The 25,854-nt window shown below is 31.7% G+C and overlaps 1 protein-coding gene across 1 annotated transcript; it reads left to right on the plus strand.

Moving 5' to 3' along the window:
- Positions 1–9,502: 9,502 nt before the first annotated feature.
- Positions 9,503–25,163, plus strand: LOC127711963 (aplysianin-A-like). The gene is made up of 5 exons (XM_052218118.1): positions 9,503–9,512; positions 10,484–10,681; positions 11,264–11,459; positions 13,035–13,240; positions 25,117–25,163. Exons 1-5 carry the CDS (start codon positions 9,503–9,505, stop codon positions 25,161–25,163), a joined length of 657 nt encoding a protein of 218 aa, XP_052074078.1.
- The last annotated feature ends 691 nt before the right edge of the window (positions 25,164–25,854 follow it).

The raw sequence follows: 25,854 nt of genomic DNA on the forward strand, positions 1-25,854 counted from the left end.
TCCGTCAGTTTGTCACTGTTGCTTAGTTTATATCGTTTTAATCGATTGATCAAGATGTAAAATAATGTTATCAAAAATTAAACATTAATGATTTATTCGTCGTTTATTCTTAACTTTTGTTATCAAGTGACTTGATTACAAGAATGCTACCTAATACATAATAAGTTAGTGCTCATTCGATCTGAAAAACGATTAATTGCACTTCAAGTTCTGGTTTCATATATATGCATTCACTTTAAGCTGATGGATTAGAAACACGGGTTATGTTTCAAACGGTTAGATTTTACTTTTTAAAACATATAAAAAAATTACATGTTATCAATGTATTGTATAAAAGGCAAATGTTCTTTATTTATTTCTGAAGTAATAACTGTTATGGCAACCTTATGCGCATATGTGTATAGTGTTTTTTTTTCATTTTTCTGGTAGCTGAAATATATGAAATCTTCATGGTAATTTAAATATATCATTGAGTTTTAACTATTTAAATTTATTCACTTCAATGATACTACGCAAATTATTTTCTTCACTCCGTTTGTGCATTTTATCTATACCATACTCGTCAGTGGCTCTCCAATCAAGACAGTTAGTTCAAAATTAGACCAGATATCGTCATTGTTTGGCAAATCACAAATCGATTGTTTTCGTTTTGTCATAACATTATTGCTCCTGCTTCAAACTGTGACTTTTATTACCCCTCGGTATCCTCATCTAGTTTCGTACCCGAGGGAAATTTATACCAAACAACCGGTTTGCATTTGTTAAAAGATTAACTTCAGCAATTTCGTGTGCTTCCGTTTCTCGGTTTGTAATTTTCACTATTGATTTCGTCTTGGATAAGGTTTTTCGACGCAAAACATAATTTATGAAATATTAGATAAGTTATTGTTCTCTTACATTTGCATATATAAGCTCGATGTTATAGCCTGCAACGACGTCATATCTTCATTCCGTCAGCGGACAATCAAGGTTTCAATAATGTATGTTCACTAAAATATTACACCGTCTTAAGCTCTTGGGTCCTGCTTCTTTTCCATTTCATGCGATTCCCTCAGTTTGTCATACTAACCTTGATTGGTATCTTCTTAATTGATTATTGAAATTTTCACATGTGGTAAATGATTTATTCGTCGCCTATTTTTACCTTTTGGTATCAAGTTACTTGATTTCGAGAATGTAATCTAATCTATAATAAGTCAGTGATCATTTGAGCTTAGAAACGTTTAATTACTTTACATGATCTGGTTTCATACATATGCTTTAGCTTTAAGTGGAATGACTGGAAACACGGGTTGTGTTATAAACGGTAAGACTTCACCTCCAAAGACGTATGTTCAATACATGTAATATATGTATTGTATAAAAGGCTAATGACCTTTATTTATTTCTGATGTTATTACTGTTATGACAAGTGTTATGAACATTTTTATAGTTTTTTGCTGGTAGCTGACATATATGAAATCTTTAGAGTAATTGATCAATATCATGAAGTTTAAACTGTAAATTTATGATTATTGAAGATACCACGATAATTATTTAGTACTCTATTAAAGCACTCTGTATGTACTCATCAGTGGCTCTCAAATCAAACTTGTTTAAAAGCAATATAAAAAAAAAAAGATATAAAAAACTGATTACTACAAATATGCAAGGGAGTAGGAAAATCCTGTTGTAAGCATATTTTTGTTTGTTATTGAATTATTATTTAAAAATCATATCATCAGTATCAAACTCATCCGTACAGGTAACTATAATGAATGATTACATGTGTTTTTAAAGGTGATCCTTACTATAGCCTGTTGTAGTTTTTGTATTTAACATAAGCGCCCGAAATCGTATTGACTTTTCAAAAACGACTAATAATAGTAAATCAGTGATCAATCGTGCGTGTAAACGATTTAGTACACTTCTTGTTCTGGTTTCATATACATATGAATTCACTTTAATCTGAACGACTGGAATCACGGGTTGTGTTTCAAACGGTAAGAGTTCACATTTTAAAAGACATATGTTAATTACATGTGATGTTTATATTGTTTGAAAGGCTTAATAATGTCCATTATTTATTCCTAACGTAATTACTGTCATGACAATGTCACATGAACATGTGTATATTTATTTCCGTTTTTCTGGGAGCTGACATAAAGGACATCTTAATCGTAGTTCATACATATCATGGAGTTTAAACTGTTAGGTTTATCCACACCAAAAATACCGACTAATTATTTCGCACGCCATTTGTGCGTTTTTCTACACCATACTTATTAGTGGCTCTCCAACTGAAACTGGAAACTAAAATGTTAGCCAAATTTTGTCATCTGTGACACAGATATTTCACAACGTTCAAGTAAATTATGCCGGTGTCTGTAAAACCTTAGAACGGAGTCCTCAAGTTTTTCATTTGGAATCCTAGGTTCAATAGTTTCCGTTTAAGCACACACCCTCTATCACGAAATTCATAACAGGAGACGTTATCCTGTACTATCTTATCAACATTGTGATATATATCATAAATACAGATATGTTGCTACAGAGAAATGGAAAGTTTAAAATGAGGGAATTGAAGTCATCTCTCATAGTGCAGTTAATTTCACGGTCAACATCGAAATAAGTCAAGATATAGAGCAGCATAAACTGTGTCAGTGGTATCCTCCGTTTTAAGTTCTATTGAAAAACTACGATCATTAGATGTCAACACAGGAGAACTTATAAAAAATTTTAATTTTCAAAATACGAGGAAAAGTTTTGCCCTATTTTTGTCTGTTTCATTAATAAATACATTGCTTATTCCATTCAGTATGCAAGATATCAAAAAACTTATTTAACATATTTTTGTTCATCTGTGACACACATATAACGGCGAATCAAATTTTGACGTTGTCTGTAAAATTTTAGAACTGAGTCCTCAAGTTATTCATTTGGAACCCTAAGTTCAAACATTTCCGTGAAAGAACATACCCATTATCAAGACATTGATAACAGGAGTCAAAATCCTGTAATATCTTATCAAAACTGTGATATATATTATAAATGCAGGTATGTTGCTACAGAGAATTGGAAGGTTCAAATTGAGGGAACTTGTTTGTCGCTAATATTCAACTTATCACATGACTTATTTTCGAGTATGTAATCTAACCAGTAGAAAGTCAGTGATCATTCGAGCTTTAAAAACGACAAGTATACTATTTGTTCTGGTTTCATATATATATGCATTCACTTTACTCTGAACGAATGAAAATACTGCTTGTGTTTCAAACGGTAAGATTACACATCAAGAGAAATATTCTAACTACATGTAATTCATATATTGAATAAAAGGCTAAATAATGTCTATTTATTTCTGAAGTAAATACTGTTATGACAACATTAGGGGAATATTTGTTTATTTTGTTTCCGTTTTTCTTGTAGCTGACTTATTGGTAATCTTTATAGTAATTAATCAAATATCATAAAGTTTAGGAAATTGACCAAAAATGATTACTAACATGTTTTTTCCAATTTTTTAATAATTCAGTGGGAGAACATCATCTATATATAGAGGGGCATAGGTGGCCGAGTGGTTTTAGTAGTCGATCGAACTACATTATCACTAGTCTCAATTCTGAATTTGTGAGCTCGAATACCGCTCTTATTTGAATAGGATTGTCAGTTTTCCCAGCAAAGGTCAGTGGTTCTCTCCGGGCACTCCGGCTTCAACCATCAATTCAAATTGACCGCCACGAAAATAGCACAATAGTACTGAAAATGGCGTGAAACACCAACCAATCAATCAATCAATCATATATTTATTAGGAAATATTGGTGCGATATGTTTAAAATAGACATGGTGTACACAGAAATACTGAGATTTTTTTAATTTAGATAATACTTCTTCTAAAATAGTTTACCTTAGTGAAATCGAAATTTATTGGAGCAAACTATAGATCGAATATTCATAATAATATATCGCTTTTCGAACCTATATGTATTAATATTTATGAAAACAGCAAACACAATTAATCAGAAATCGTCACTATCTGGCAAATCTCAAAACCTTAAACGTTTACTCAGTAAATATTATATATTTGCGGCTTCCGATACATGATTTAGTCTTAGATACATGATTGTTATATTTGTTTTTATTGTCTTTGAACTAGCTGTCAGTAACTGCAAATACTCTCAGATCTGTACTTAGTTTCTTTCTGTTTTGGTAGGGTATAAATACCCTGCCACGTTCGGTCTGTGTTTTTGTTGCTTATTTTTCTGCTTTGTATCGATTTAATGAGTTAAGCCCTTATCAACTGATTTTATAGTTTGTTCACATGTTGTAAGACATGATAGTGTCCTGTGAAAAAGTGTCCGCCTGGATAGTTTTTCACAACATTTAAGTATTAAATAATGCCCATAGCCTTGAAATTTTGTCTCCTAAGTGGACAGAATTTTACAGCAACAATTATGAAATAGTGCTCTCCCACAGGACAATATTTCATAGCAGTTGGTATGTCTTCAAAAGGAAGTTCGTCAAAATGTTTTATTATACTTGAGATTTAATTAGTAAAGAAAGACATTTTTGAAATAGATGAGTTTAAACATAAAAAATGGATGGCAGTGAATACCGACAAATTTACAACTATAGTTCAAAGAAAATTGGATACCCAGAAAAGTTCAATGAAAATGTAAGGCGAACACTTTGAAGAAAATGTCAAAATTATGAAATAAAATTGCAGGAGTTATATTATACCTTTACTGTCAAGAAGGCCAAAAAAAGTATAGACAAACTTGTGGTTCATTGTGATAAGTCGGACACTGTATTGTTCATGTGCCATGATAAAATTGGCTGTCATCTTGGTGTCAATAAAACAGTTTCCAAAATTGCATCGAAATATTATTTTGTCTCTTAAGTGTCCTCCGACACTCCTGCCGTGCATGCATTTACAGCCATGCGAATCCACACTCAATCAAAATGTCACAATCGAAAATAGGACACATCGATCGAGTCGTATTGTGCAAGGACCACACCTCTCATAATAAAGTTCACACAGTGTGAACATGCACGAGCGTAACGTATCAAATGAGATATGTAAACGTCATACGATGGATCAGAGAGTTACTGCTTCCGAAGCACCTGAGATCAACCCCGGCTTTTTTTTGGGGTTCGTATTGCTCAGTCTTTATAAGTTTCCAATGTTTTGTTGTGTGCATTGTTGTCTGTATTTTCGTGGTTTTCGCTTTTTCCATGACATTGTCAGTTTGGTTTCGACTTATGAGTTTGACTATCCCTTAGGCCATTGTGCTCGGATTTTAAGAATAGCTGAAAAACGAAATGATGATCTACTTCCAATAATTGACAGCTTTAATTTAATAATATGAACAGTAATATGCCATCAAAGAGACACTAGCTGTCAAATCTATGTTCATCGATTTGACCCAAAATTTTCATATTTGATTGATTATATAATAAAACATACATTCAAATTACAAAAACTTCAAAAGAAAAGATTTACAATAAATGGACTCTTTATAATGGATCAGCATTTGGTGTGTATTTTAGACTAGACACCACCTAATTAACCTTCGACATGTTCGAGATGACATCAAAAGAATTCCGATTGTCATAAGTCTCGATATAAGCATATACATAAATAAAAATACACAGACAGACACAAGCAATCTTATACCGGCGATTTTTCTCGCTCTGTTTGATTTCATGTCATTGATTAAAAAAGATTCGTAAATTATCGTTTTATTTGAATAAGAATTAGCCAACGAAATGGATCTCCCTCATGGCTCCCTAGTTTCACGTTCCAATTTTCATTCTTTGATTTGTAATAATTGAACATGCTTAACACATGCGTAGTCAATCTCCAGCTGAAGGTCGGACGAATAATACGTTTTCAAATCAGTTCAATTATTGACTTGAAAGCCAATAATACATTACCGATGATTTTGGTTTTTTTTTTTGACAAATTGAATCATACTGACTGCCCACAGGAAAATGTCATTTTACAATTCCGCTTTTATAAATATTTGAAACAAGGACAATCGTAATTTAATTTTTTGTCAAAATCGTATCTTATGTCTTTTTTTACAGTTTATTTTCCGAGTTTAATTATGATGTTTGAATCTTTTTACTACGTGAAAACTTATATATCAAACATTTTAAATCAAAACAATGTTTCAAAATGCTACAATGTCCTACTTCAATAGACATGTCTTGCTTTCAGATCTTTTAACTTCCGTTATTTATTTCTAATACAAAATGCAACTTATTTGATCTTCTCATTTTTAAAACATATACATATGTAATTGCAGTACATAATGCTATCTAAAGCTTAATTAAACAATATTCAATCGCTGATGTCGATAATTAAACATTTAAACACATTGATCAAAACAATTACGCAAAAATATAAACAATTTTCAGAAACAATACTAGAGATACTTGTAACTATATAGTATAAAGTATTGTTCATTAACAAATCCTTATATAATATTTGTTAAGATCATGTTGATATTGATATAATTGAGCCGTAATCATGAAAGAGAGGCTGAAGATACCAAAGGGATAGTCAAAGTCAAAAGTCGAAAACAAACTTTCAACAACACAACAAACAACAGGCTACAAAACACAACATAAAAACTGAAGACTGAGCAACACAAACATCACTAAACACCGGAGTGATTCTAAGGTACTCCGGAAGAATAAGCAAATAAGGCTTTGTTTTATATATATAATACAAAGACTACCCTGGATTTGTTGTATCAACAAAAGTGCTCCATACTTGATTGTAGGACTAGAAAAGAATACTCTTGCAATATGTATCTTAATGGAGAAAGAAAGAAAGGGCTTGAATAAAATTTACAAATACTGTCGCATTTTTCTTATAATACAGGATCAACAATACACGCTCTTTCTTGTTACAGTCATAAACCTAAGTACTTCCTTCCTTTTATTAGATTATCATTTCATGAAATTTGTTCAGTGTTTCAAAATTGCATAAATAAGACATCAAGAAATTATGTTAAAAAATGAAAATATAATTTCATGTGTCCATAGCACTTTTTAAATGTTTCACTTTTCAGAGACATGCTGCAAACCTTCGCGATAGCTCCATTTTCGCAACAATTGCTAGGAAAAATAAAACGCACTAATATGTAAAACCTTTCTCTTTTCATATATGAAAAATCAACAACGGTAGAAAATATTGAAGTAAAGCGCCAAGCGCACGCAAATGTAACGACGATTAAAAAAAAATGGTTAACAGTAATTTGACACATTAAATTGAGAAATCAGTCCTTATGATCTGCTGCAATCATATAACACGTGTCTTATATATGTTGATTCAGCAAGAAAACATGTAACCTCTACAATTGTTCTTTTTAAAACCATATCCTGCATTTTTAGATTTTATGGCAGTCCACGAAGCAAAAAGTGAGGCAATTTAATTATATGGGGTCTTCAAAGATATCAGGCTTTCTATTTAAGAATGCCGGACATGTGTTTTGTTGAAAAAAGACTCGTTGGCACCCAAATCATTTACTAGGGTTAAGAACATAAAATATAACTGCGTTCCAAAATATTTAGTCAAATTTAGATGGTTATTGATGCCACTCTTTAGAACACCTTAGGTATTTTGAATGGTTTTTAACATAAGATGAAAAACCGCAAAATCATCATCTCAAAGAATAATTATATAATGTAATTATTCCATAATCCGACTAACGAGGATAGGTTTAAAAGCAACGCAGTACTTTAACATTACTTGGGTAATTACTTGTAGATATTCAACAAAAGATAATAAATTTGTTCTAGCAACATATATATAATAACCGGGTGCTATAGTCACACTAATCGTTTGCACAAATATGTGAAGGACATGGTTATAATGTTTGTTTTTTTTAATAGAGAGGGGTGAAGGCTTTGTCGTATGAAACAAAATTAGCATATCATAATACTCCTTTGTCTTTCTATTTGTAAAGCAATATGCAATCATTGACTCTGACAGCGTTCATATTGGTATATATTGGTGGATGCTCTTCTTATGACACATATTGTAAGTATGTCTTCCAATTTAGTTTTATAGTTCTATATAGATAGATTAAGTAACTGCAGAAATGTTGTAATAACACCTTTTTTTTTTATCATTTTAGGCGCAACATATGAAGAGATTTTTAGTTTTAGGCTATGTAATACAGACTATATCTTCACTATTTAGTGAACCAATAGTTAAAATATACTTATCGTCACATCAATCAAGAATGTTACAATATTATATTTCATTAACGTTAAATATCAATCAGCATTGGAAAACTTTCAGGGAAATATGTAAGAAAAAGAGAAAAACAAATTGTATTTTTCGAATAGGACATCGAGCTCGTAAATTTAAATTAACATCCGCTCCATATACACTTATTGTCAACGTACGTTGAATATGACCGCATGCTTAATTTTGTCAACAAAGTATGGTTGTTAGATCTTTGAATATATTTTAATAGTACTAGAAATGCTGTCATTTTAATTCAAACACAAACATGTTTTGTTATTCAGGAATAAACATATATTGTCCTATATCATTTCACTATTCATATTTTGACATGATCTTGCTCTTCTCAGATTGTTTATATAGTCTTGAAACGAAATTCGTCGGAGTTCTACCGATTGACATTTTTGTCTGGGAGAGCATGACTTATTCATAAGTTGAAATTAATTTTTCATCAAGTTGTCAGAAACAACAACGTTAAGATCGGTGCTTTGTGGGGTGATTTGTGTCACAAACCGGAAACCTAAAAGGTCAAATAAAGCTCGAAGTTGAAGAGCATTGAGAAAACAAAATTCCTAAAAGTTTTGCCGAATACAGCTTACTGATTTTTTGTCATAGATGGATACCCCGTATCCTTTGTATTTTCTGTTAAGGTAAACTATCTCTACTCACGAACCCCTACAAAAACCGATAGTAATCTCAGGTGCTTCGGAAGGGTAAACAGATCCTGCTCCACATGTGGCACCCGTCACATATATAATGTATTGTGGGTTTACTAATTTTTGGAGGCCATATGCTGACCTGTAATTTAACACATCCTTGAAGTTTGATTTATAGATAGTTGTCTCAATGGGAATTATACAACATCCTTGATTTTGACTTTTGACTTTTGAGAAGACTTATTTTTTACATCTGTATGAAACACACACTGCAAAATAAATCATCCAATTTTAACAATTGATATGATCAAATACGGAATAGTCATTTTTACATATTTTTCAATGAAAGGCAATTCATTTAAATAGTGAATCAGAAAACACATTTCGACAATTTAAGGAACTTTGGAGAACGAAGACTTCTTTTCACAGTTATTTGGCCTCGAGCACTGATCACTGGAGAGACATTTATTGTCGAAATGCGTAACTGGTGAAGTCAAATTGTACCGTTAAGGTTATGATGCAATAATGATGAAATCAATCTTGGTATCATGATATAAAAACTGTATATTAAAAATCATTGCAAGGTTTTTATTAATGCGAAAAATGCGACTGAGTGAGTTTCGCACGATAATCAAAAGATATAAATGTATGTAGATTTCCTGATTTGGCAGTAATTAATCTTGCATTTTTGCTTTTTTTAATCGCCATGATAAATGCACACAATACTTTCTGAAGTTACAGTATCATGGAAATAACTGAATAAAATGTATACTTCCATGGCATTCAAATATTTCGGTTAGAAGGTAATCCTACAAAACTGCTACGGAAGCACGAAACTTATGAAGAGTTTTTTTTTTATTTACTATGTTTTGGTAATATTGCTGTAGGTTGGAATTGTCAACTAAGTAGTCAGTATTTCGGTTAATGCAATTATTTATATATACCATTCTTACATTCTCCGTTTATAAATTATAAAAATAAAAAGTATCTAAGGTTTTAGGTCACTCAGGGAACTTTGACCTTTGATGGATTTGGCTATTCTTTTAAAGTCTCTTTAGTTTTTTTTTATCATAAAGATTTATTTACCCATAAAATTTAAAAATGATCTAAGATGGATTTAGCTATTTTGTTTAGGTCCTTTTGGTCATAAAGCTCGTTAAATCTTTCTGATCTTAAACATCCTTAGCATTCAAATATTTGGCTTTGGACATTCATCAAAAGCTCAAACACATCAAACAAATGGAAAAAAAAAACTGTCCTATTCCCGACGTGATTAAATTTTGTTAAGTCATCAGGAAGACCAGTGCATTTATCTCTAAAATAGGTCTCTTTTGTCTTTACATTTCTCGTAACTGTTAATTATGAATCTAATTTGACTTACTTCACTGAATTTACTCTTTGTTAGATACTTTCCTTTTCCCAAAGTGTTAAGTGTTGGAAACCTATAGCTAGTCGACACACGGCATCAAAGAGAGTTGTAATGTATAAGCAAGTACATCGTATGGCTAAAATAAGCAAAATATATCATTGTAAATTAAGAATGATAATTTTGTCACTAATTATTTGCCGTTCAATGCAATTCAGATGAAAATTGTGACGATGTAGCTATTGTTGGAGGTGGTATAGCAGGATCGTATGCTGCATGGAGACTGCGGCATACCAACCAAAGAATAACTATCTATGAGTACTCTAACAGAATTGGTGGACGATTAAATACCTATCATTTCCCATCAGCTCCTGATATAAACGTGGAACTCGGTGCAATGCGATTTTACCCAGAAGGTAAACATATATGTTTTCATAGATACTTTTGTAATTTCTTCAACTCAAATATTGTCAGATGAAAAGCCGGTAGCTGAATGTCACTGAATTAAGTTCTCGCATTTAGTTCTTAGTTTTCTAGAACGATTTTCAGACTTAAAAATTTTAAAATGACGAAATATATTTTAATATTTCCGTTATTACGTGTTTGACTAATGCAAAATATCCCAGCTATCTGAACCATAACATTTAACCATGCAAAAAAATAAATGTTTTTATTTGGGGTTTGTTTTGTATTTATGATTATTTTCAATATTCCTTTTCCTTTATCTTTGTTTTGATGTCTCGTTTCTAATCATTTCACTAAAACTAAGGGCAAACATTAACTTAATACTATTTTTACTGTTCTGCGTAGAACATCGCTAAATGTCAGTCTTATGATACCTCATGAGGGCCATTCGAACATAAACCATATGTGCGCCTAGAACTTATATCATATCATGCATTATGATTCTTTCGTGTTTTTAAGTCGCTATTATCAAACCACATAGTTTAGTCAACAGATCTGAATAAACTGCACATTCTAATATACTTATATTTCAGTCCACACACTGCTCAACAAAACTATTTGTGACGTTGGCTTAAAACCAGAAATATTTGAATTAGGCGGCCTGGCGAAGTCTCCAAATACGTTGCTGTACCTTAGAGGAAATCATTTACGTTTTGAAGAAGTAGGAGGACCTAAAACACCGTACGGCTTAAGTCCATCTCAATTAAAACCCCCAGATCAGCTAAAAAGGTACAGTTTAATATATGATCGAAAGATTGAATTAAAAGACAAACTTGCGGGAAATGAAAAGCGTTTTATTAGAAATAACGATTCAAAACATTAGAGTGAATAAGTATACCGAGCTGGAAGGCAAATCAAAAGAGGAGGTCCATAAAAACTGACAAAATCATTTTTGAGATTTAAAGAAAAAAATTCCAAATCGTATCCCTATATAGCCTCTTTTTTATGATATATTAAAAAAAGGTTCACTTCGTTTCGTTTCGGTTTGTTTCGTTCCATTCCGTTTTTACTGGTAATTTTACAGATGTTCTATTTTCGCCCGTTTTCTGTGTTATTAATATTTTGATTATTTGTTTCTTGGGCGAAATATTCAAAATTTCTAAAATTTGAAAGAGATATTTTAAATCTTTGATAAAAAAAAAAGTTTTACATTCTAAATTATTAAGTGTTGCACGGACCAGCTTGGCTCGATCATAATTGAAGAATCGCCGATAGTTGCAATACTAATTCTGAGCGGTCATTTTGGTACCATAAACGGAATTTTGTAACACTAGGGTAATACTAGCAAGTTTCCGATCACAGCACAGTGGCCAGTACTATGGAATGCAAATATGAATTTTAGAATAATTTTCAATCAAGGAATTTACCTCCCTTAGTCAAAAGTTTGTATTGGTTTTTAGCCTTGCTATTCTTTTTTTCCTTTTTCGTGTTAACATCTCTTTAAGGTTTGTATTAAGGTTTGATTTCTAAATAAGTTCGGCTTCGATCATCACCGAAGAGACTTCAATTATCGAGATGCGCAACTGGTGCGGTAAAATTTGTCTCATTAATGTTATTAATTGTAATTTATTCTAGAGAACTGTTTAACAAGTATACAAACATGCAGTACTTTAATGACCCTGCCAGCCAAAAGTTCAATGTTAAAACTGTGGATGGTGTCTATCTCAATGATCAAAGGTAGGCATTTTATGACGATTGCTTACAACACAAGTCATTTCGTAATGGAGTTAAATTATTTACTAAAGATCTATATTGAGGTTAACATCAAGTTTCAAACAGTATTTGATAATGCAAAGTTCAGCTAAAAAGTGTTTCTATCAGTATATCTGTCCCTCAAATAATCCTACTTTTTCTCTCTTTTTCTTTTGTCTAAATAAAGCTTTGAACAAAAAGCAAATCGAAGGGAAACATCAGCGAGTTTTACATTTATAAATAGAAACGACATATAAAAAAAAAAACAACATGAAAACAATGAAAGTTAACCCACGGTCTGCAGGGATTATCTAGTCCAATGCACAGTTTCAACCTGTTATTTTCCCTAGTCAAGGGATGATAAATAAACAAGTTAAATTAGATTTCAAAACAAACAATATAAAAGAAACCAGAGAGGTGTACGATAAAATAAGGAAGACTGATAACAGCGGAAGGAAAACCGACACCCACTTTCAATGTTCAATTCATATACACATATGCATATCTGTATCACACACTTCAACAACACACGTAATGTAAGTCTAAATAGTATAATATAATAAAGCACGTAACTATAAGTCGTCAAATCTTGAAATACGTTTTTTTTTGCAGTGTCAAAGCATTTTACCTGAAATATGGTGGCCAGGAAGTTTATAACTATTTAAATGACCTTAATGGATTTAACTCGATGCAAGGCTCAGACACAAGTGCAACTGTAGCTCTACCGACATCTCCTCCGACAAATCCCATCGTCAATACTATTACTGGAGGAATGAATAAACTACCAGAAAGACTCGTCGATATGTTTCTTCAAGCTAGTAAAAAGTATATATATTTAGTTTTTTAAATTGCTTTTCTATTTTTTTTTGTATCTGTATTTGTATATGACACAAACTCATCAAAGATATAAGCTATCCTATTACGAATTGAAACTTTAACTTCTGATTTTAAACATTAAGAAAATACAAAAATTATTCTGTTCATATATTAAGTATACATCAGTAAAAAGATGTGATATTGTTGTCAATGAGACAACTATCCACCAGAGACAAAAGTTTGATGTAAACAATTACAAAACATTGTACGTTTTGTTTGGTCATGTAACAACGATTAAGTTTGTCTATTCAATATTATTTATAGATGTATCTTTTATTATGAGTACTAGTCTGATGAATTGTGTTATTGTACAAAAGAGATTTCCAGAATTATGTTTTTCCAAAGTTTAAGGGAGATGAATAAAATGTGTTCTGTTTAGAACTATTGGAATTTCAAGGCTTTACTTCTTCACTTTTTGTCTTCAGTGTATCAAAGAAGATTTATCGAAACAGATGCCGCTTGCATTAGAATCGACATTAAATTTTCAATTTAATCAATTTTATATATGTGTGATTTCTAGACGTTAATTATTTCACCTGATTTAAGATAATTGAGGACGCATCACCCTCTATAATGTGTTAACATCGACATTATTTTTTTCTCTCAAAAAACTTTAGAAAAAAATATATTTATTGCAGACATTCCCTTCATCTCAATAAAAATTTGATAGCTATAAAAAAGCGATTTGATGGAAAGTATGACCTCTTCTTCCAAGGTACAGACACCATTAATGGACAGACAAATATTAGAAAGGTATGGATTTACTATTATTACCTGATCATTCCCACAGCTGATAAATACTATAGTTTGCATTTTCTGAGTTGTGTTTTTTCTTTTGCTGAATTTTTACAACATTGTATGATGACAACTAATTCTTAACTTTATACACATCAATACTTGGTGTTTAAATTTTCTCCCATTCAGGGTTATCAAGAGTTATCAAATAATGATATCATTTCCTTCTTAAAACAACTCATATTTGAGAAGTCGGACATAGGAATATTTAAAAGATAACGAGTAAATAAACCTATTTATGACGTTAAGGTGGCTCGGGTGTATTCCTCCATCTTGGATTTTGAAGTAGCAGATAACAATTGGTCTAGATCTTTCATGAAATGTGCAAATTTTAAGAGTAGTATGTAATTTCTTTGTAAGACTTTTAATGTTAATATAGAAAATTACATGTTTTATCATATTTACGGCTGTATTTTCTACAAAACACAATATTTTTGTTTGATTCATTTTTTTTTCAACTTTGCCAAATGAGGGGAGTTAACTCAGAAAGCAGGGCAGATAACTCTGATAAAGTAATTTTATAAAAGAAAGTGTTGTGAATTTACCTATTTTAATATGTAGCAAGAAAACAAATCCGATTACCCAATTTTTTCTTTTTTCTTATATGAAAGCATGTTATTAGAGCTATCTTCTTACATTTTATCTTAAAATTCTATGGTGTAGTTTTCTTTTTATCAACAAAATTTAGATTTTCCATGCATAATCTATACAAAATCTGAAAATTTTGCACAACCTGTAGCGTGAAAAAAAGTCCGGTGACCCATACTTTTTATTATATTTTTGAAAAAAGCATGATAAAAACTTCATTTTGACAAACTATTAAAGAACTCTATCGATTTTAATTTTAAAAGACGCCCTAGCCACCTTAAACGGACATAGATTTAACAGACAGTTGGTATTCCTATTCGACTGTCATACATCTGAGAGGTTTAACAAGATATAAAACCAGTTTCAAACCCATATTTTATACATAAGGAAATGCCTGTACTAAGTGATGATTATGTCAGTTGTTTCCCATTCGTTTGGTTTGTTTGAGCTTTAGATTTTGTCATTTGATAAAGGAATTGCCGTTTTGAATTTCCTTGGAGTTCGGTATTTTTGTTATGTATCTTTGTTCCTTATTGGACTCATAATCAACTGCTTGCACATTAGAAATGTTACATTAGTGTGCCTCCAAAGAAAAAAATGTGGGTGTGTTATTTATCTTTTGTCTCTACATATATATTGTTCTATCACTATATTATTGACAATTTGGGGATTGACTTTTATAGTTGCGTCCATTTTGTCATATTTAAGGAAGATTGAATGGAAGAAACCACACAGACATTTAAGTCTGATTTAAAGTTTGGATTTAACATTGAAGTTGGAAGAGAACGAAAATTTACCACTTTCTACTGTTGAACATTGTTTTAATTCTGCGCTTAGTATAAATTCAATAATAAATCAATCATTTCATGCATTTGTCTAAAAAATCGTTCAATTCCTATTTGCGACTCTTTTCAGGACAAGACTTTAATTAGACACTGTGCTAAAAAGGTTATCCTGGGAATTAACAGACTTGGTCTGAAACAATTGGACTGGAATGTTCTTTATCGACCACATATACGGAAGTTACTAACGGATGCTACAGAAGATATTAACAAGAGTAAGCTATTCCTAGTGTATGATTATCCATGGTGGAGACGTAAAGACTTACATACTAACTATATTGCATCAGATACACCTCTCAGACATACTTATGATTTTGGTACATCTAAATACACACACAAATCTGTTTTAAATGCTATGTACCTTGATGAAGATGTAGATGTATGGCTCGAGTTGGCAAGACGGGACAATAGGAATGCTGGTGAAAATGATTATACTTTTAAACCAGGAAATGAAACAATTTGCTTTGCGCACAAATATCTATCGGAAATATATCAGATACCACTTAAGCATATCCCATACCCTATTGATGGTATAATTGTATTCTGGAAGAATTATCCATGGGGAGGAGATTGGAATTTTTGGAAACCTGGTTATATTTGGAATGAAGTAGAAAAACAGATTGTACAACCGTCAAAATACGACGATATCTATATTGCAAATAATGCTTTCAACTCTGGTACAATCCCTATTTGGTCACAGGCTGCCCTAGAAATTGTTGAATGTGTTTTGAAACAAATGAAGATATAAATGGTTTAACACTGTAACGTTCTACTAATAAAGTAATACACAAAATGAATTAATTTTATGTTGGTCTCACAAGGAAAACGGAAGGTTCGAGAGACATTTTGCCCCGAAAACAAAGTAAGTATACAGTGACCGACATAATTTGTTTAAAAAATAAACCAATGTAAGGATACTAATTAATTAAACTTTGTCATTGGAAATAAAAAAATGTAACCCGCAGTACTTTGTTTAAGCCCTGGTTAATAGCATGTACATATTTGAGTATCAGTATGTAAAGCTCTCAATATATATACCGGTTTCACTGACCCTTACCTTATGGTTTAATAATTGGAGTTGTTTTTATCAAAGTCCTGCACTGTTACTATGGTTGAAGATTTCAAAATGAGATCATTTATTGAGACAAGAGACGTTCGATAATCTTTAAATGTAATGTCTAGAACAATTATTTTAACATCTTGTATAGAATCCTACAGCCCAGTAGTCAGCACTTCTGTGTTGACATGAATTATATTTGATTAATAATAATTATAAATTAATCGTTTTGAAAACTTTGAAATTTTGAAATACTAAGGCTTTTCTACCTCAGGAATAGATTACCTAAGCTGTATTGGGCAAAACTTTTATGAATTTTTGGTCCTCAATGCTCTTCAACTTCGTACTTTATTTGGTCTTTAACATTTTTTTATTTGAGCGTCACTAATGAGTCTTTTGTAGACAAAACGCGCGTCTCGCGCCAATATAGAATTGCAATCCTGGTATCTATGATGAGTTTATATACAGCACCAATTTTCAAACAAAACAGGAAAAAAAAACCCAAAAACTAAGGTAATTGCGCAAAAATTCTTAAAGCGAGACCGAATGTGTCGACATGGTAAGCGTCTTCTGCTATGCATACATTACATAACATACGAACATTCACTCCGGCAAAATGTCACAATCAGGAATAATATGAAAGATCATTCTTAACGTGAAACAATTCACGATTTTAATCACATAGACGTTTAAACAGTTTGACTGCAATGCATCACTGCAAAGTATGTAGTCGAGGGAAAATTATGTGTGTTTGTTTCTTTTTTTTGATTTTTTTTTATTCCAAGACATTTTTAGGGAAGTACATGAGGGAAACGAGATTTATTTGTAAAATTAAAATTGAGAATGGAAATGGGAAATGTGTCAATGAGACATCAACCCGACCGAAGGACAACAAACAGCAAAAAGGCTACCAATTGGTATTCAACACAACGATAAAACCCGCACCCGGAGCAGGGCTTCATCTGACTCCTATATAAAATGTGTACTAGTTCAGTGAAAACGGACGTCACACCAAACTCCAAAAAATAGAAATGAACTAAAAGAAAAAATAACATACAAGACTAGCAAATGCCAGAGGCTCCTGACTTGGGACAGGCGTAAAATTGTTAACCATTTTTTGTGAGATCTCAACCCTCCCCTATAGCTCTATCCCATGTAGGATCAACAAACACAGACAACACGCACAGTAAAACTCAGTTCAAACGAAGTCCGATGACAGAATAGGTAACAAAACAAACTAAGCAAAATGCAATGATACATAAATTAACAAAGGACTACTAGCAGTTACTAACATGCCAGCTCCAGATCAAAATTAAACTGATTAAAGATTATGTCTTCATCAAATGAAAAGCAAGCACAATCCCTCCCGTTAGGAGTTAAGTCTCATACCATCATAAAATATATGAAAAGAACATAACCCGTATCATGCAAACTGGTTATAATACATTACTTTACAAATTCAGTTAATACTATAGCTCGGTCCAACAATGAAGATACACTCGCATAACATTGGTTCCTTCCTTTGAATTGAAATTAGTGAATCTCACAGGAGGGAATTTAAACGGAGGCTATTTATTCCCTTTTTGGTTTCAAATATAATCCCTATTTCCTTTCCTATGTAGCATGAATGATCATGAACTAGAGTTTTTTAATGTTGATCAGCATTCTGAAACTCTGATCTGTTTTGGAAAGGACATCTACGTGTTCCTTTTTTTTACAGCCGATTGTCTGTTTTAATCATCGATTTGATTCATAATTGTGTTGTTCTTATGTTTAAAAATTTTCATATTATCATACGTGTGTTATCAAGTTTAAAATCTGATTGATACTTAATCAATATCATTCTGATGAATCTTTAAACAAAAAGAAAATGTTTAGACCTTGTTATCATGAAATATACATGTATGATGAAACATGTTTTCACCACATTGCACTGTATATAGAACACACAAAAAGAAGGCGTGTTAATAGCAAATTCCCATGAAAAATATGCATATATGACACACGTTAACATTAGACTAATCACAAAACAAAACAAATATTACAATAATGTCACACATATATTTAATGAAATTCTTCAAAAATCGAAAGACTCACAAGTTTACATTTATACTTATATGAGCACTACCAGGAAACACTTTTTTGTTTTGACTGACCATTATGCGTTTTAGAAATGTTAATTCTCTAAACGATTGATAATAAGTGTCACTTGAGTTGTTCACTGTTTACCTTACAAATAAGTATTGATTTGAATAATTGTTCAATAAAATACCGTTATTATAATGAAAGGTTTACAAGAATCAAAACAATCTGTTTCCCGATATTTTATATTTGGTGAACATTAAGATCAAAATATATTTTCTGTTATGGTTGTGTCCTGTTTATATTTCTTGCATGCAGAGATATTTCTCGTAGCACTCCACGGAGTTTGATACGAAATAGTGATACGAGAACTACATTAATTTGATTGGCCTATCCAGCATTATGAGATGAATTTATGGCATTTCCATTGGCTATTCGTTAAGATCATTGACGACTTTTAAAGGTTAAAAAGATGCACTTTTCGTCCATGGTAACGGAAATATGCGATTTCGTCAATAATATACAAAACACTTTTCACCTGCAATTCTTCTTATTGTCAGATTTTATTAAATTCTAAAACGAACATTTTTAAAATGTCTGATGTTAAAGTTTGACTCCGAAACAGGACATTTAACGTCATACAGGTATATGTAAAAGACCAGACCAACGATTCGCGGAATTTTTGATTTAACACAATGACAGTGTTGATCATCAGAGAAATAGGTTAACAACTCTAGATCTTTAGAATTAGATATCGATTGATTTAAACTTTCTTTCTTTAATCTAAGTAGTATTAATAAATTCGACGATACTCGTTTATTATTGTATTTAAATCAAGTAACTCGAGTTGATATCAAAAAGTAAAATCACAAAAATACCGACTCCGAACGGAAAGTCCCTAATCAAATGACAAAATCAAAAGCTCAAACACATCAAACTAAAGGATGACAACTGTCATATTCCTGACTTTGTACAGGCATTTTCTTTTGTAGAAAATGGTGGATTAATGCATGTACCAGGTCGGAAATATGACAGTTGGTTGCCATTCGTATGATTTGTTTGAGTTTTTGATTTTGCCTATTTAATAAGGAATTTCCGTTTTGAATTTTCCTGTGAGTCCGATATTTTTGTTGTTTTACTTTTTTCTATAGTGTGTTTTTTTTTAAATTGATATTTTTCAATTGCACGAATTTTAAATTAACTGTTCACAAAACTTTCGAAATAATAAGGATTTTTACCCCAATGATGGATTTTCTCAGCTGTATTGACAAAACGATTTGGAATTTTTGGTTCTCGATGCTCTTCAACGTCGTAGTTTGTTTGGACTTTTGAAAACATTTTAATTCAAGCGTCATCATGGTCACTGATGGGTCTTTTTTTAAGACGAACCACGTGTCTAGCATACACAATTTCGATCCTGGTATCTATGAGTTTATTTACAAGACCTAGGTTGATGCCACTGCTGATGGAGTTTATCTCACCAAGGGAATCACCAGCCCAGTAGTCGGCACTTCGGTGTTGACATAAATTATCATTGACGTGGTCATAATTATCTGATGGTATTGGAAGTGACTTTTTTACAAAGGAAGTTGCAATCTGTATTTCTTATTCCAAGGGAAAGTACATGGAAACCACATATTTTTGTAATCGGTGTGAATTGATTTATAATACGAGACCAGAAGTGACATTTTCTTAACCGGAAGTATCAAATAATCTCAATTATTTCAGACAAATAGTATAAAGAAAGCATATATTTTTTTAATCATTATGACGAAACCTGTGGTTGGACGCCAACTGTAACTTTGAGTAAGTCGCAGTTAGCTTCTTATCAGTTATTAAGGAATGTAATGTGGGAAGACCATCAGTTGTTCTCCGAACAATTGGTTTGTTTAGAGAACATTTGGTTTCAATTAAAATTGAGAATGGAAATGGGGAATGTGTCAAAGAGACAACAACCTGACCAAAGAGCAGATAATAGCCGAAGGCAACTAATAGGTCTTCAGCGCAACGAGAAAATCTCGCACCCGGAGTAGGGCCTCAGCTTGCCCCTACATAAAAATGTGTACTAGTTCAGTGAAAATGGACGTCATACTAAACTCCAAAACTAATAAATGAACTAAAATTAAAAAAACATACAAGACTAAAAAAGGCCAGAGGCTCCTGACTTGGGACAGGCGCAAAAATGCGGCGGGGTATTGTGAGATCTCAACCCTTCCCCTATAGCTCTAGCCAATGTAGAATAAAGAAACACACAGCTATACGCACAGTAAAACATAGTTTAAAAGAAGTCCAAGTCCGATGTCAGAATAGGTAACAAAAGAAACTAAGCAAAATGACAATGAAACATAAATGAACAAAGGACTACTAGCAATTACTGACATGCCAGCCCCAGACATCATTTAAACTGATTGAAAGATTATGTCTTCATCATATGAAAATCAAGCACAATCCCTGTGTAATAATTTCGACTGGAATTTTGCAATGTAAACATGTTACAACGAAATTCTCAACTTGTATGTATTAAGTTAGATGATTATTATTTCTAAGTATATAGTTTCTTTATAAACAATAGACGAATAAATTTTATCTTTTCGCGAAAATGTTTGAAATAGATTATTAACCTGTTTTTAGTTTCAACAACCATCTACCGAGTTTGAGCAATTTACATGAACATTTTCCTATACAAAGACTAATTACAGTTTACTAGTTGCAAGAAAAGTTCACTAGAAGTAATCAATTTCCCGTTCTTTCTGTATATTCAAACACTTATTTAATGGCTATATTAAAAAAAGCAAATTAATTGTAAGTCGAGACACCAACTTGTTCACTCTGCTTCGCGTCGGATAATAAGAAAGGGACACAAAACTTGCTATTGTCCTCATATAAAGATAGGAAGAAGTGGTATGATTACCAATGAGAAAACCCTCCCCTAGACAGCAAATAACACAAAATGTTATTAATATAGGTCACCCTACGACCTTCAATATTGAACAAAACCAAATCGGGTAGTCAGTATAATGCACCAAAAGGTCAAATATGAAACAATTTAGTATGCCAATATAACATTAATGTACGGTAAATTCCGTATCAGTAGTAACATTTGTCTATTGGACTTTGTATCCTGGGTAATTAAATAAACAGTGCGCAACAGATGCGCATATCGACAATCAATATCTTTTCAGTTCTATACGTTCTTCTCGAGGACGAAATATTTGAAAATACAAATAAAAAAACAAACGTTGAAAAGCTTATCAAACCAAAAAGAATTTTTGATTTCATGACTAGAGTTTTACTATAAAAGTAAGTCCCATTATAAATATTCAAATGACAATAAATACACAGCTAGAAATTATTTCGGGCACTTTATTTAGGAAATATTTAAACTTGAATCAAACTCGCATGAAAACGACTAACCTTAGAAAATATAAAATATTAAAAAAATAGTAGAATAAAATTTCATAATTAAATCTGTGTTGTCAGTTTCTTTATTAGAATTCATTATAATTTGGACAATTATTATTTGAATAGTAAAAGTTGGAAATGAAAATTCGTAGTTAAACATATATCAAAGTCCGTGATATCAAATATCCGAGGAAAGTGTTGTGTAATCATTAAAAAAAAACAAAAAACCCAGTATTTCCATAACAGAATGTACAACTGTTAAAACAATAAAATAACATAACAATTAAAATTACCTTTTTTTAGATGTAAAAGATCTCTTTCCGGCCAAAGAATGTTCCTGGTTAAAAAAGATAGGGACATTTTTATCTAGAAATATTTAGGCCATGCACATAAATACAGGAAAATAATTCTGCAGAAAACAATTACTGACATATGACTAAACCTACTAGTAACCAAATGAAACTAATAAATTACTTGTTATAGACTTTTAACTAGCTGCCAATAACTGCGACTACTCTCAGATCTATACTTTGTGTCTTTGTTTGTTTGATGTGTCTGTGTCTAAACTAACTAACAACATTTTTACCACGTCTTAGATTGTGGTTGTCATATACGTCGTCTGGTCTGCTTAGTACCGAATTTGACCTTTTCCTGAAATATGTCTGTTTTACCAAATGTGTGAATTCGCAGTGCTATACGACGTGTCTCGATTGTTTATATATGCAACATTCATGTACGTTGTATATAGTTTTGATGTTTATTTTGTAATTCGGATTGGTTATTTGTTTATGTCCTGTGTTCAACAAAGGAGACGACGTGGTTCGGTACATATCCCATTTTGAGGCATTTTGTTGTTACTTTCTTATACGTGTGGATTTGGTGGGTCATTTTATGCAGAGTTGTTGTCTGTTTATTTCGTGAGTGGTTTGAATTTTGTATTTTCAGTACTTTTCACTTAAGTCTTATTTGTCAGTATAGTCGACTTACTTATGGTTCGTAGACATGTTTTTTTGTTTTGTGTTCTTTGTTTGCATGTGTGTTAACTGTTTTTTTTTTTATAATCTTGCCTAATATTATAGGTATTTTTTTTATTTTCTATATGTAAGTAAAAGTTAAGATATAAAATAAGCTATTTCATTTCTATGATTTTAATTTTAAAGCAACTATATTTTTTGTTTTGTTTATACACAGTTTTGATTTAGTTATAAACTGACTTGGTTATAAAAATACAAATAATGGCACAACTACGAAAAAGATTCCATTTAAATATTCCTGTCATGGTTAGAAAATACATACAATAAAACCTTTTTAAACTCAATCCCAATTTGATATTCTTGTACGTGTCTATATATCAAACCAATCTATTTTTATTTAGAAATTTACCTATGATAATATAAATGTCACAAAAAATACTCCCTTTTTGTGACACTGATGTATTCATGTTACACGCAGTTAATATTTCGTTTGTGGTGTCCTTGTGTGCTGTTGTAAATTCATGCGAGGTGTCCGTTATTATCCTGCTGTTTACACGTTGTAGTGTACTATTATACGTGTGCCATGTTCCATGTGTGCTCGTCCCAGGGAATTGAGTGGTTATTTTTCTTGTTTTGCTGTGTGTCATATTTCATGTATTTGTTTTTTCGTTTATTTTTTGCATAGTTTGTTCTTGTGTTGTGTTGTTGCACCATTGCCCCATGTGAGGGGAGGGGGTGAATTTGAGCATCTTTATCCTAGCCACACTCTATGTGTCTGTTCCAAGTCTGACACCTGTAGCCGTTGGTTCATGTCTATAATAATTGTTTTTCGTAATTTTTTTTTGTTTTCAATTTAGCCTGACAGTTTTCTAAACTGATTTGTTTTATCATTTTGTTGTCAGGGCCTTTTAAAGCCGACTATACGGTATTTGCTTTTTTTCATTGTTGAAAATCGTACGCTTGCCTATAATTGTTCACATACACTTCAACTGAACTTTGGTGGATATTTGTCTAATTGTGAATCAAACCATATCTCCTTATTTCTATTTTGAATTTGTATTACGTTCAAGATTGTTTTTAGTAAAAACAGAATAGATTGATAATTTTCATTTAACATCATAATGATGAATGGTATCTATTATCCAAAATATTCATTTGGTACTATTATTTACTGTTTGTACACTTTAAGGATATATATTCAATGTATTTATTGTAACAGAATCGTTTTTCATAATGATCTAGCGCGCTCGTTTAGAAAGATCGTTGACTTTTATGTAAAAGTGATACATATACATTATTTCGTTTATATATATATATATGCGTTATGTTTGCGCATGTCCCAAGTCAGGATCTTCTAGCCTTTGTAAATCTTGTGTGTTTTTTTAAAGTTTGCTTAACTTGTTTATTTCGGGAACTAGTCTGGTGTTTTTTTTCGCTGAACTAGTTAACATTATTGTAAAGGGCCATTAGTTTGCCCGATACATTCCTGTAAATGTGGCCATTGAAATTTAAAAAATCGTTTGAAGACTTAAATGTTTACCTACAATAATGAACATCTTCTCTGTCCTATTTGGTACCTTTGATGGAAAATATTCAAGCCAAAACTCAATGTCTTGATATGTTATTCTGCTACATATCTAATATGAGTTCAAAACAAGTCGACCAATAGCGATGCACAATCAGTACCTACTGGAATACCGACGATCTGTTGAAATCTTTATCCACAAGTATATCATTATATTGCCGATTAAACAAATCCAGCAATATATTTGAAATTGCATAATAAGAGACGAAATCAATCTAAATTCCTATTATGTTCCATGTAAGGTATCATTCAATCCATCCCTGAAAAATAACTTTGTTTTGGTCCCTCGTTAACCTTAAACAATGTGATTTTTTGTGTTTTTATTTTTGACTGTAAATTTCCTATTATATTCTATGGAATTCATTTGGTGATTGATAAAGGCTGCATGCCGGGGCAGCATAGATTATCGATGTACAATGTAGCCACGAGCAATATTGCGTCCTAATATCCATACCTAATATCATATATATGCAGATTGGTTTTATCTTTTCAGTTGATGCCTTCAAAACTTCAAGTAAAACTACAACTACAACAATATAGGCCAACTACCTCAACTACTGCAACACAATTCACATTATTTAAAACAACTGTGTGTTTAGAGGAATATATGGTGAATATAGACATTGTGTGGTAGTAGCTCTAAAAACAGCTTTTGTTTATCTTTTAAAACAAAAAAGTTATGTATTTCTGTCGAAAGGAAATATACGTCCACAAATCCGAATTTTGAGCAAATATCTGAAATTTCTTCCTCGTTTTACACAAAAAGTAGCACATGAAGGTATATTGTTATTACATATTTGATTTAATCAGGTAAAAAATAACCTATATGCAAATTGTCATCAAAATGTCATAATGGGATTAAAACTGTATCGTATGCCCTTAATGTTCATTCATGTAAAAGAGAGAAAACAAAACGTACGATACTGATATAATTTCGCTAAACACAAAACTTAATATCCTAATTTGATACGGCAAAAATTAAACCTAGTTTTACACAGCACTTTCCATGAGAGTTCCGGTAGTAAGTCAACAACCAAATAACAAATGTTGTGATATCTATTTCAATCCAGTCTAACATGTCATAAGATTTTTACTAATATTGCAAGATAATTCAACTTTTTTGGATCATTTCAGATGCAGCCACAACTTCATCTGTTGTTTCCGTATATACATTATGTGCAATTGTGAATATGTCTAGTTATAAGGTGATACTCGAAGTTGTGGTAAAGAA

The sequence above is a fragment of the Mytilus californianus genome, unplaced genomic scaffold (genome assembly GCF_021869535.1).
Source record: "Mytilus californianus isolate M0D057914Y unplaced genomic scaffold, xbMytCali1.0.p SCAF_8, whole genome shotgun sequence".
Classification (NCBI taxonomy): domain Eukaryota; kingdom Metazoa; phylum Mollusca; class Bivalvia; order Mytilida; family Mytilidae; genus Mytilus; species Mytilus californianus.

Coding starts and splice junctions, on each gene's coding strand:
- LOC127711963 (XM_052218118.1), top strand. Junction 10,682..11,263: donor AATGCGATTTTACCCAGAAG/GTAAACATATAT, acceptor CTTATATTTCAG/TCCACACACTGCTCAACAAA. Junction 11,460..13,034: donor CCCCCAGATCAGCTAAAAAG/GTACAGTTTAAT, acceptor TTTTTTTTGCAG/TGTCAAAGCATTTTACCTGA.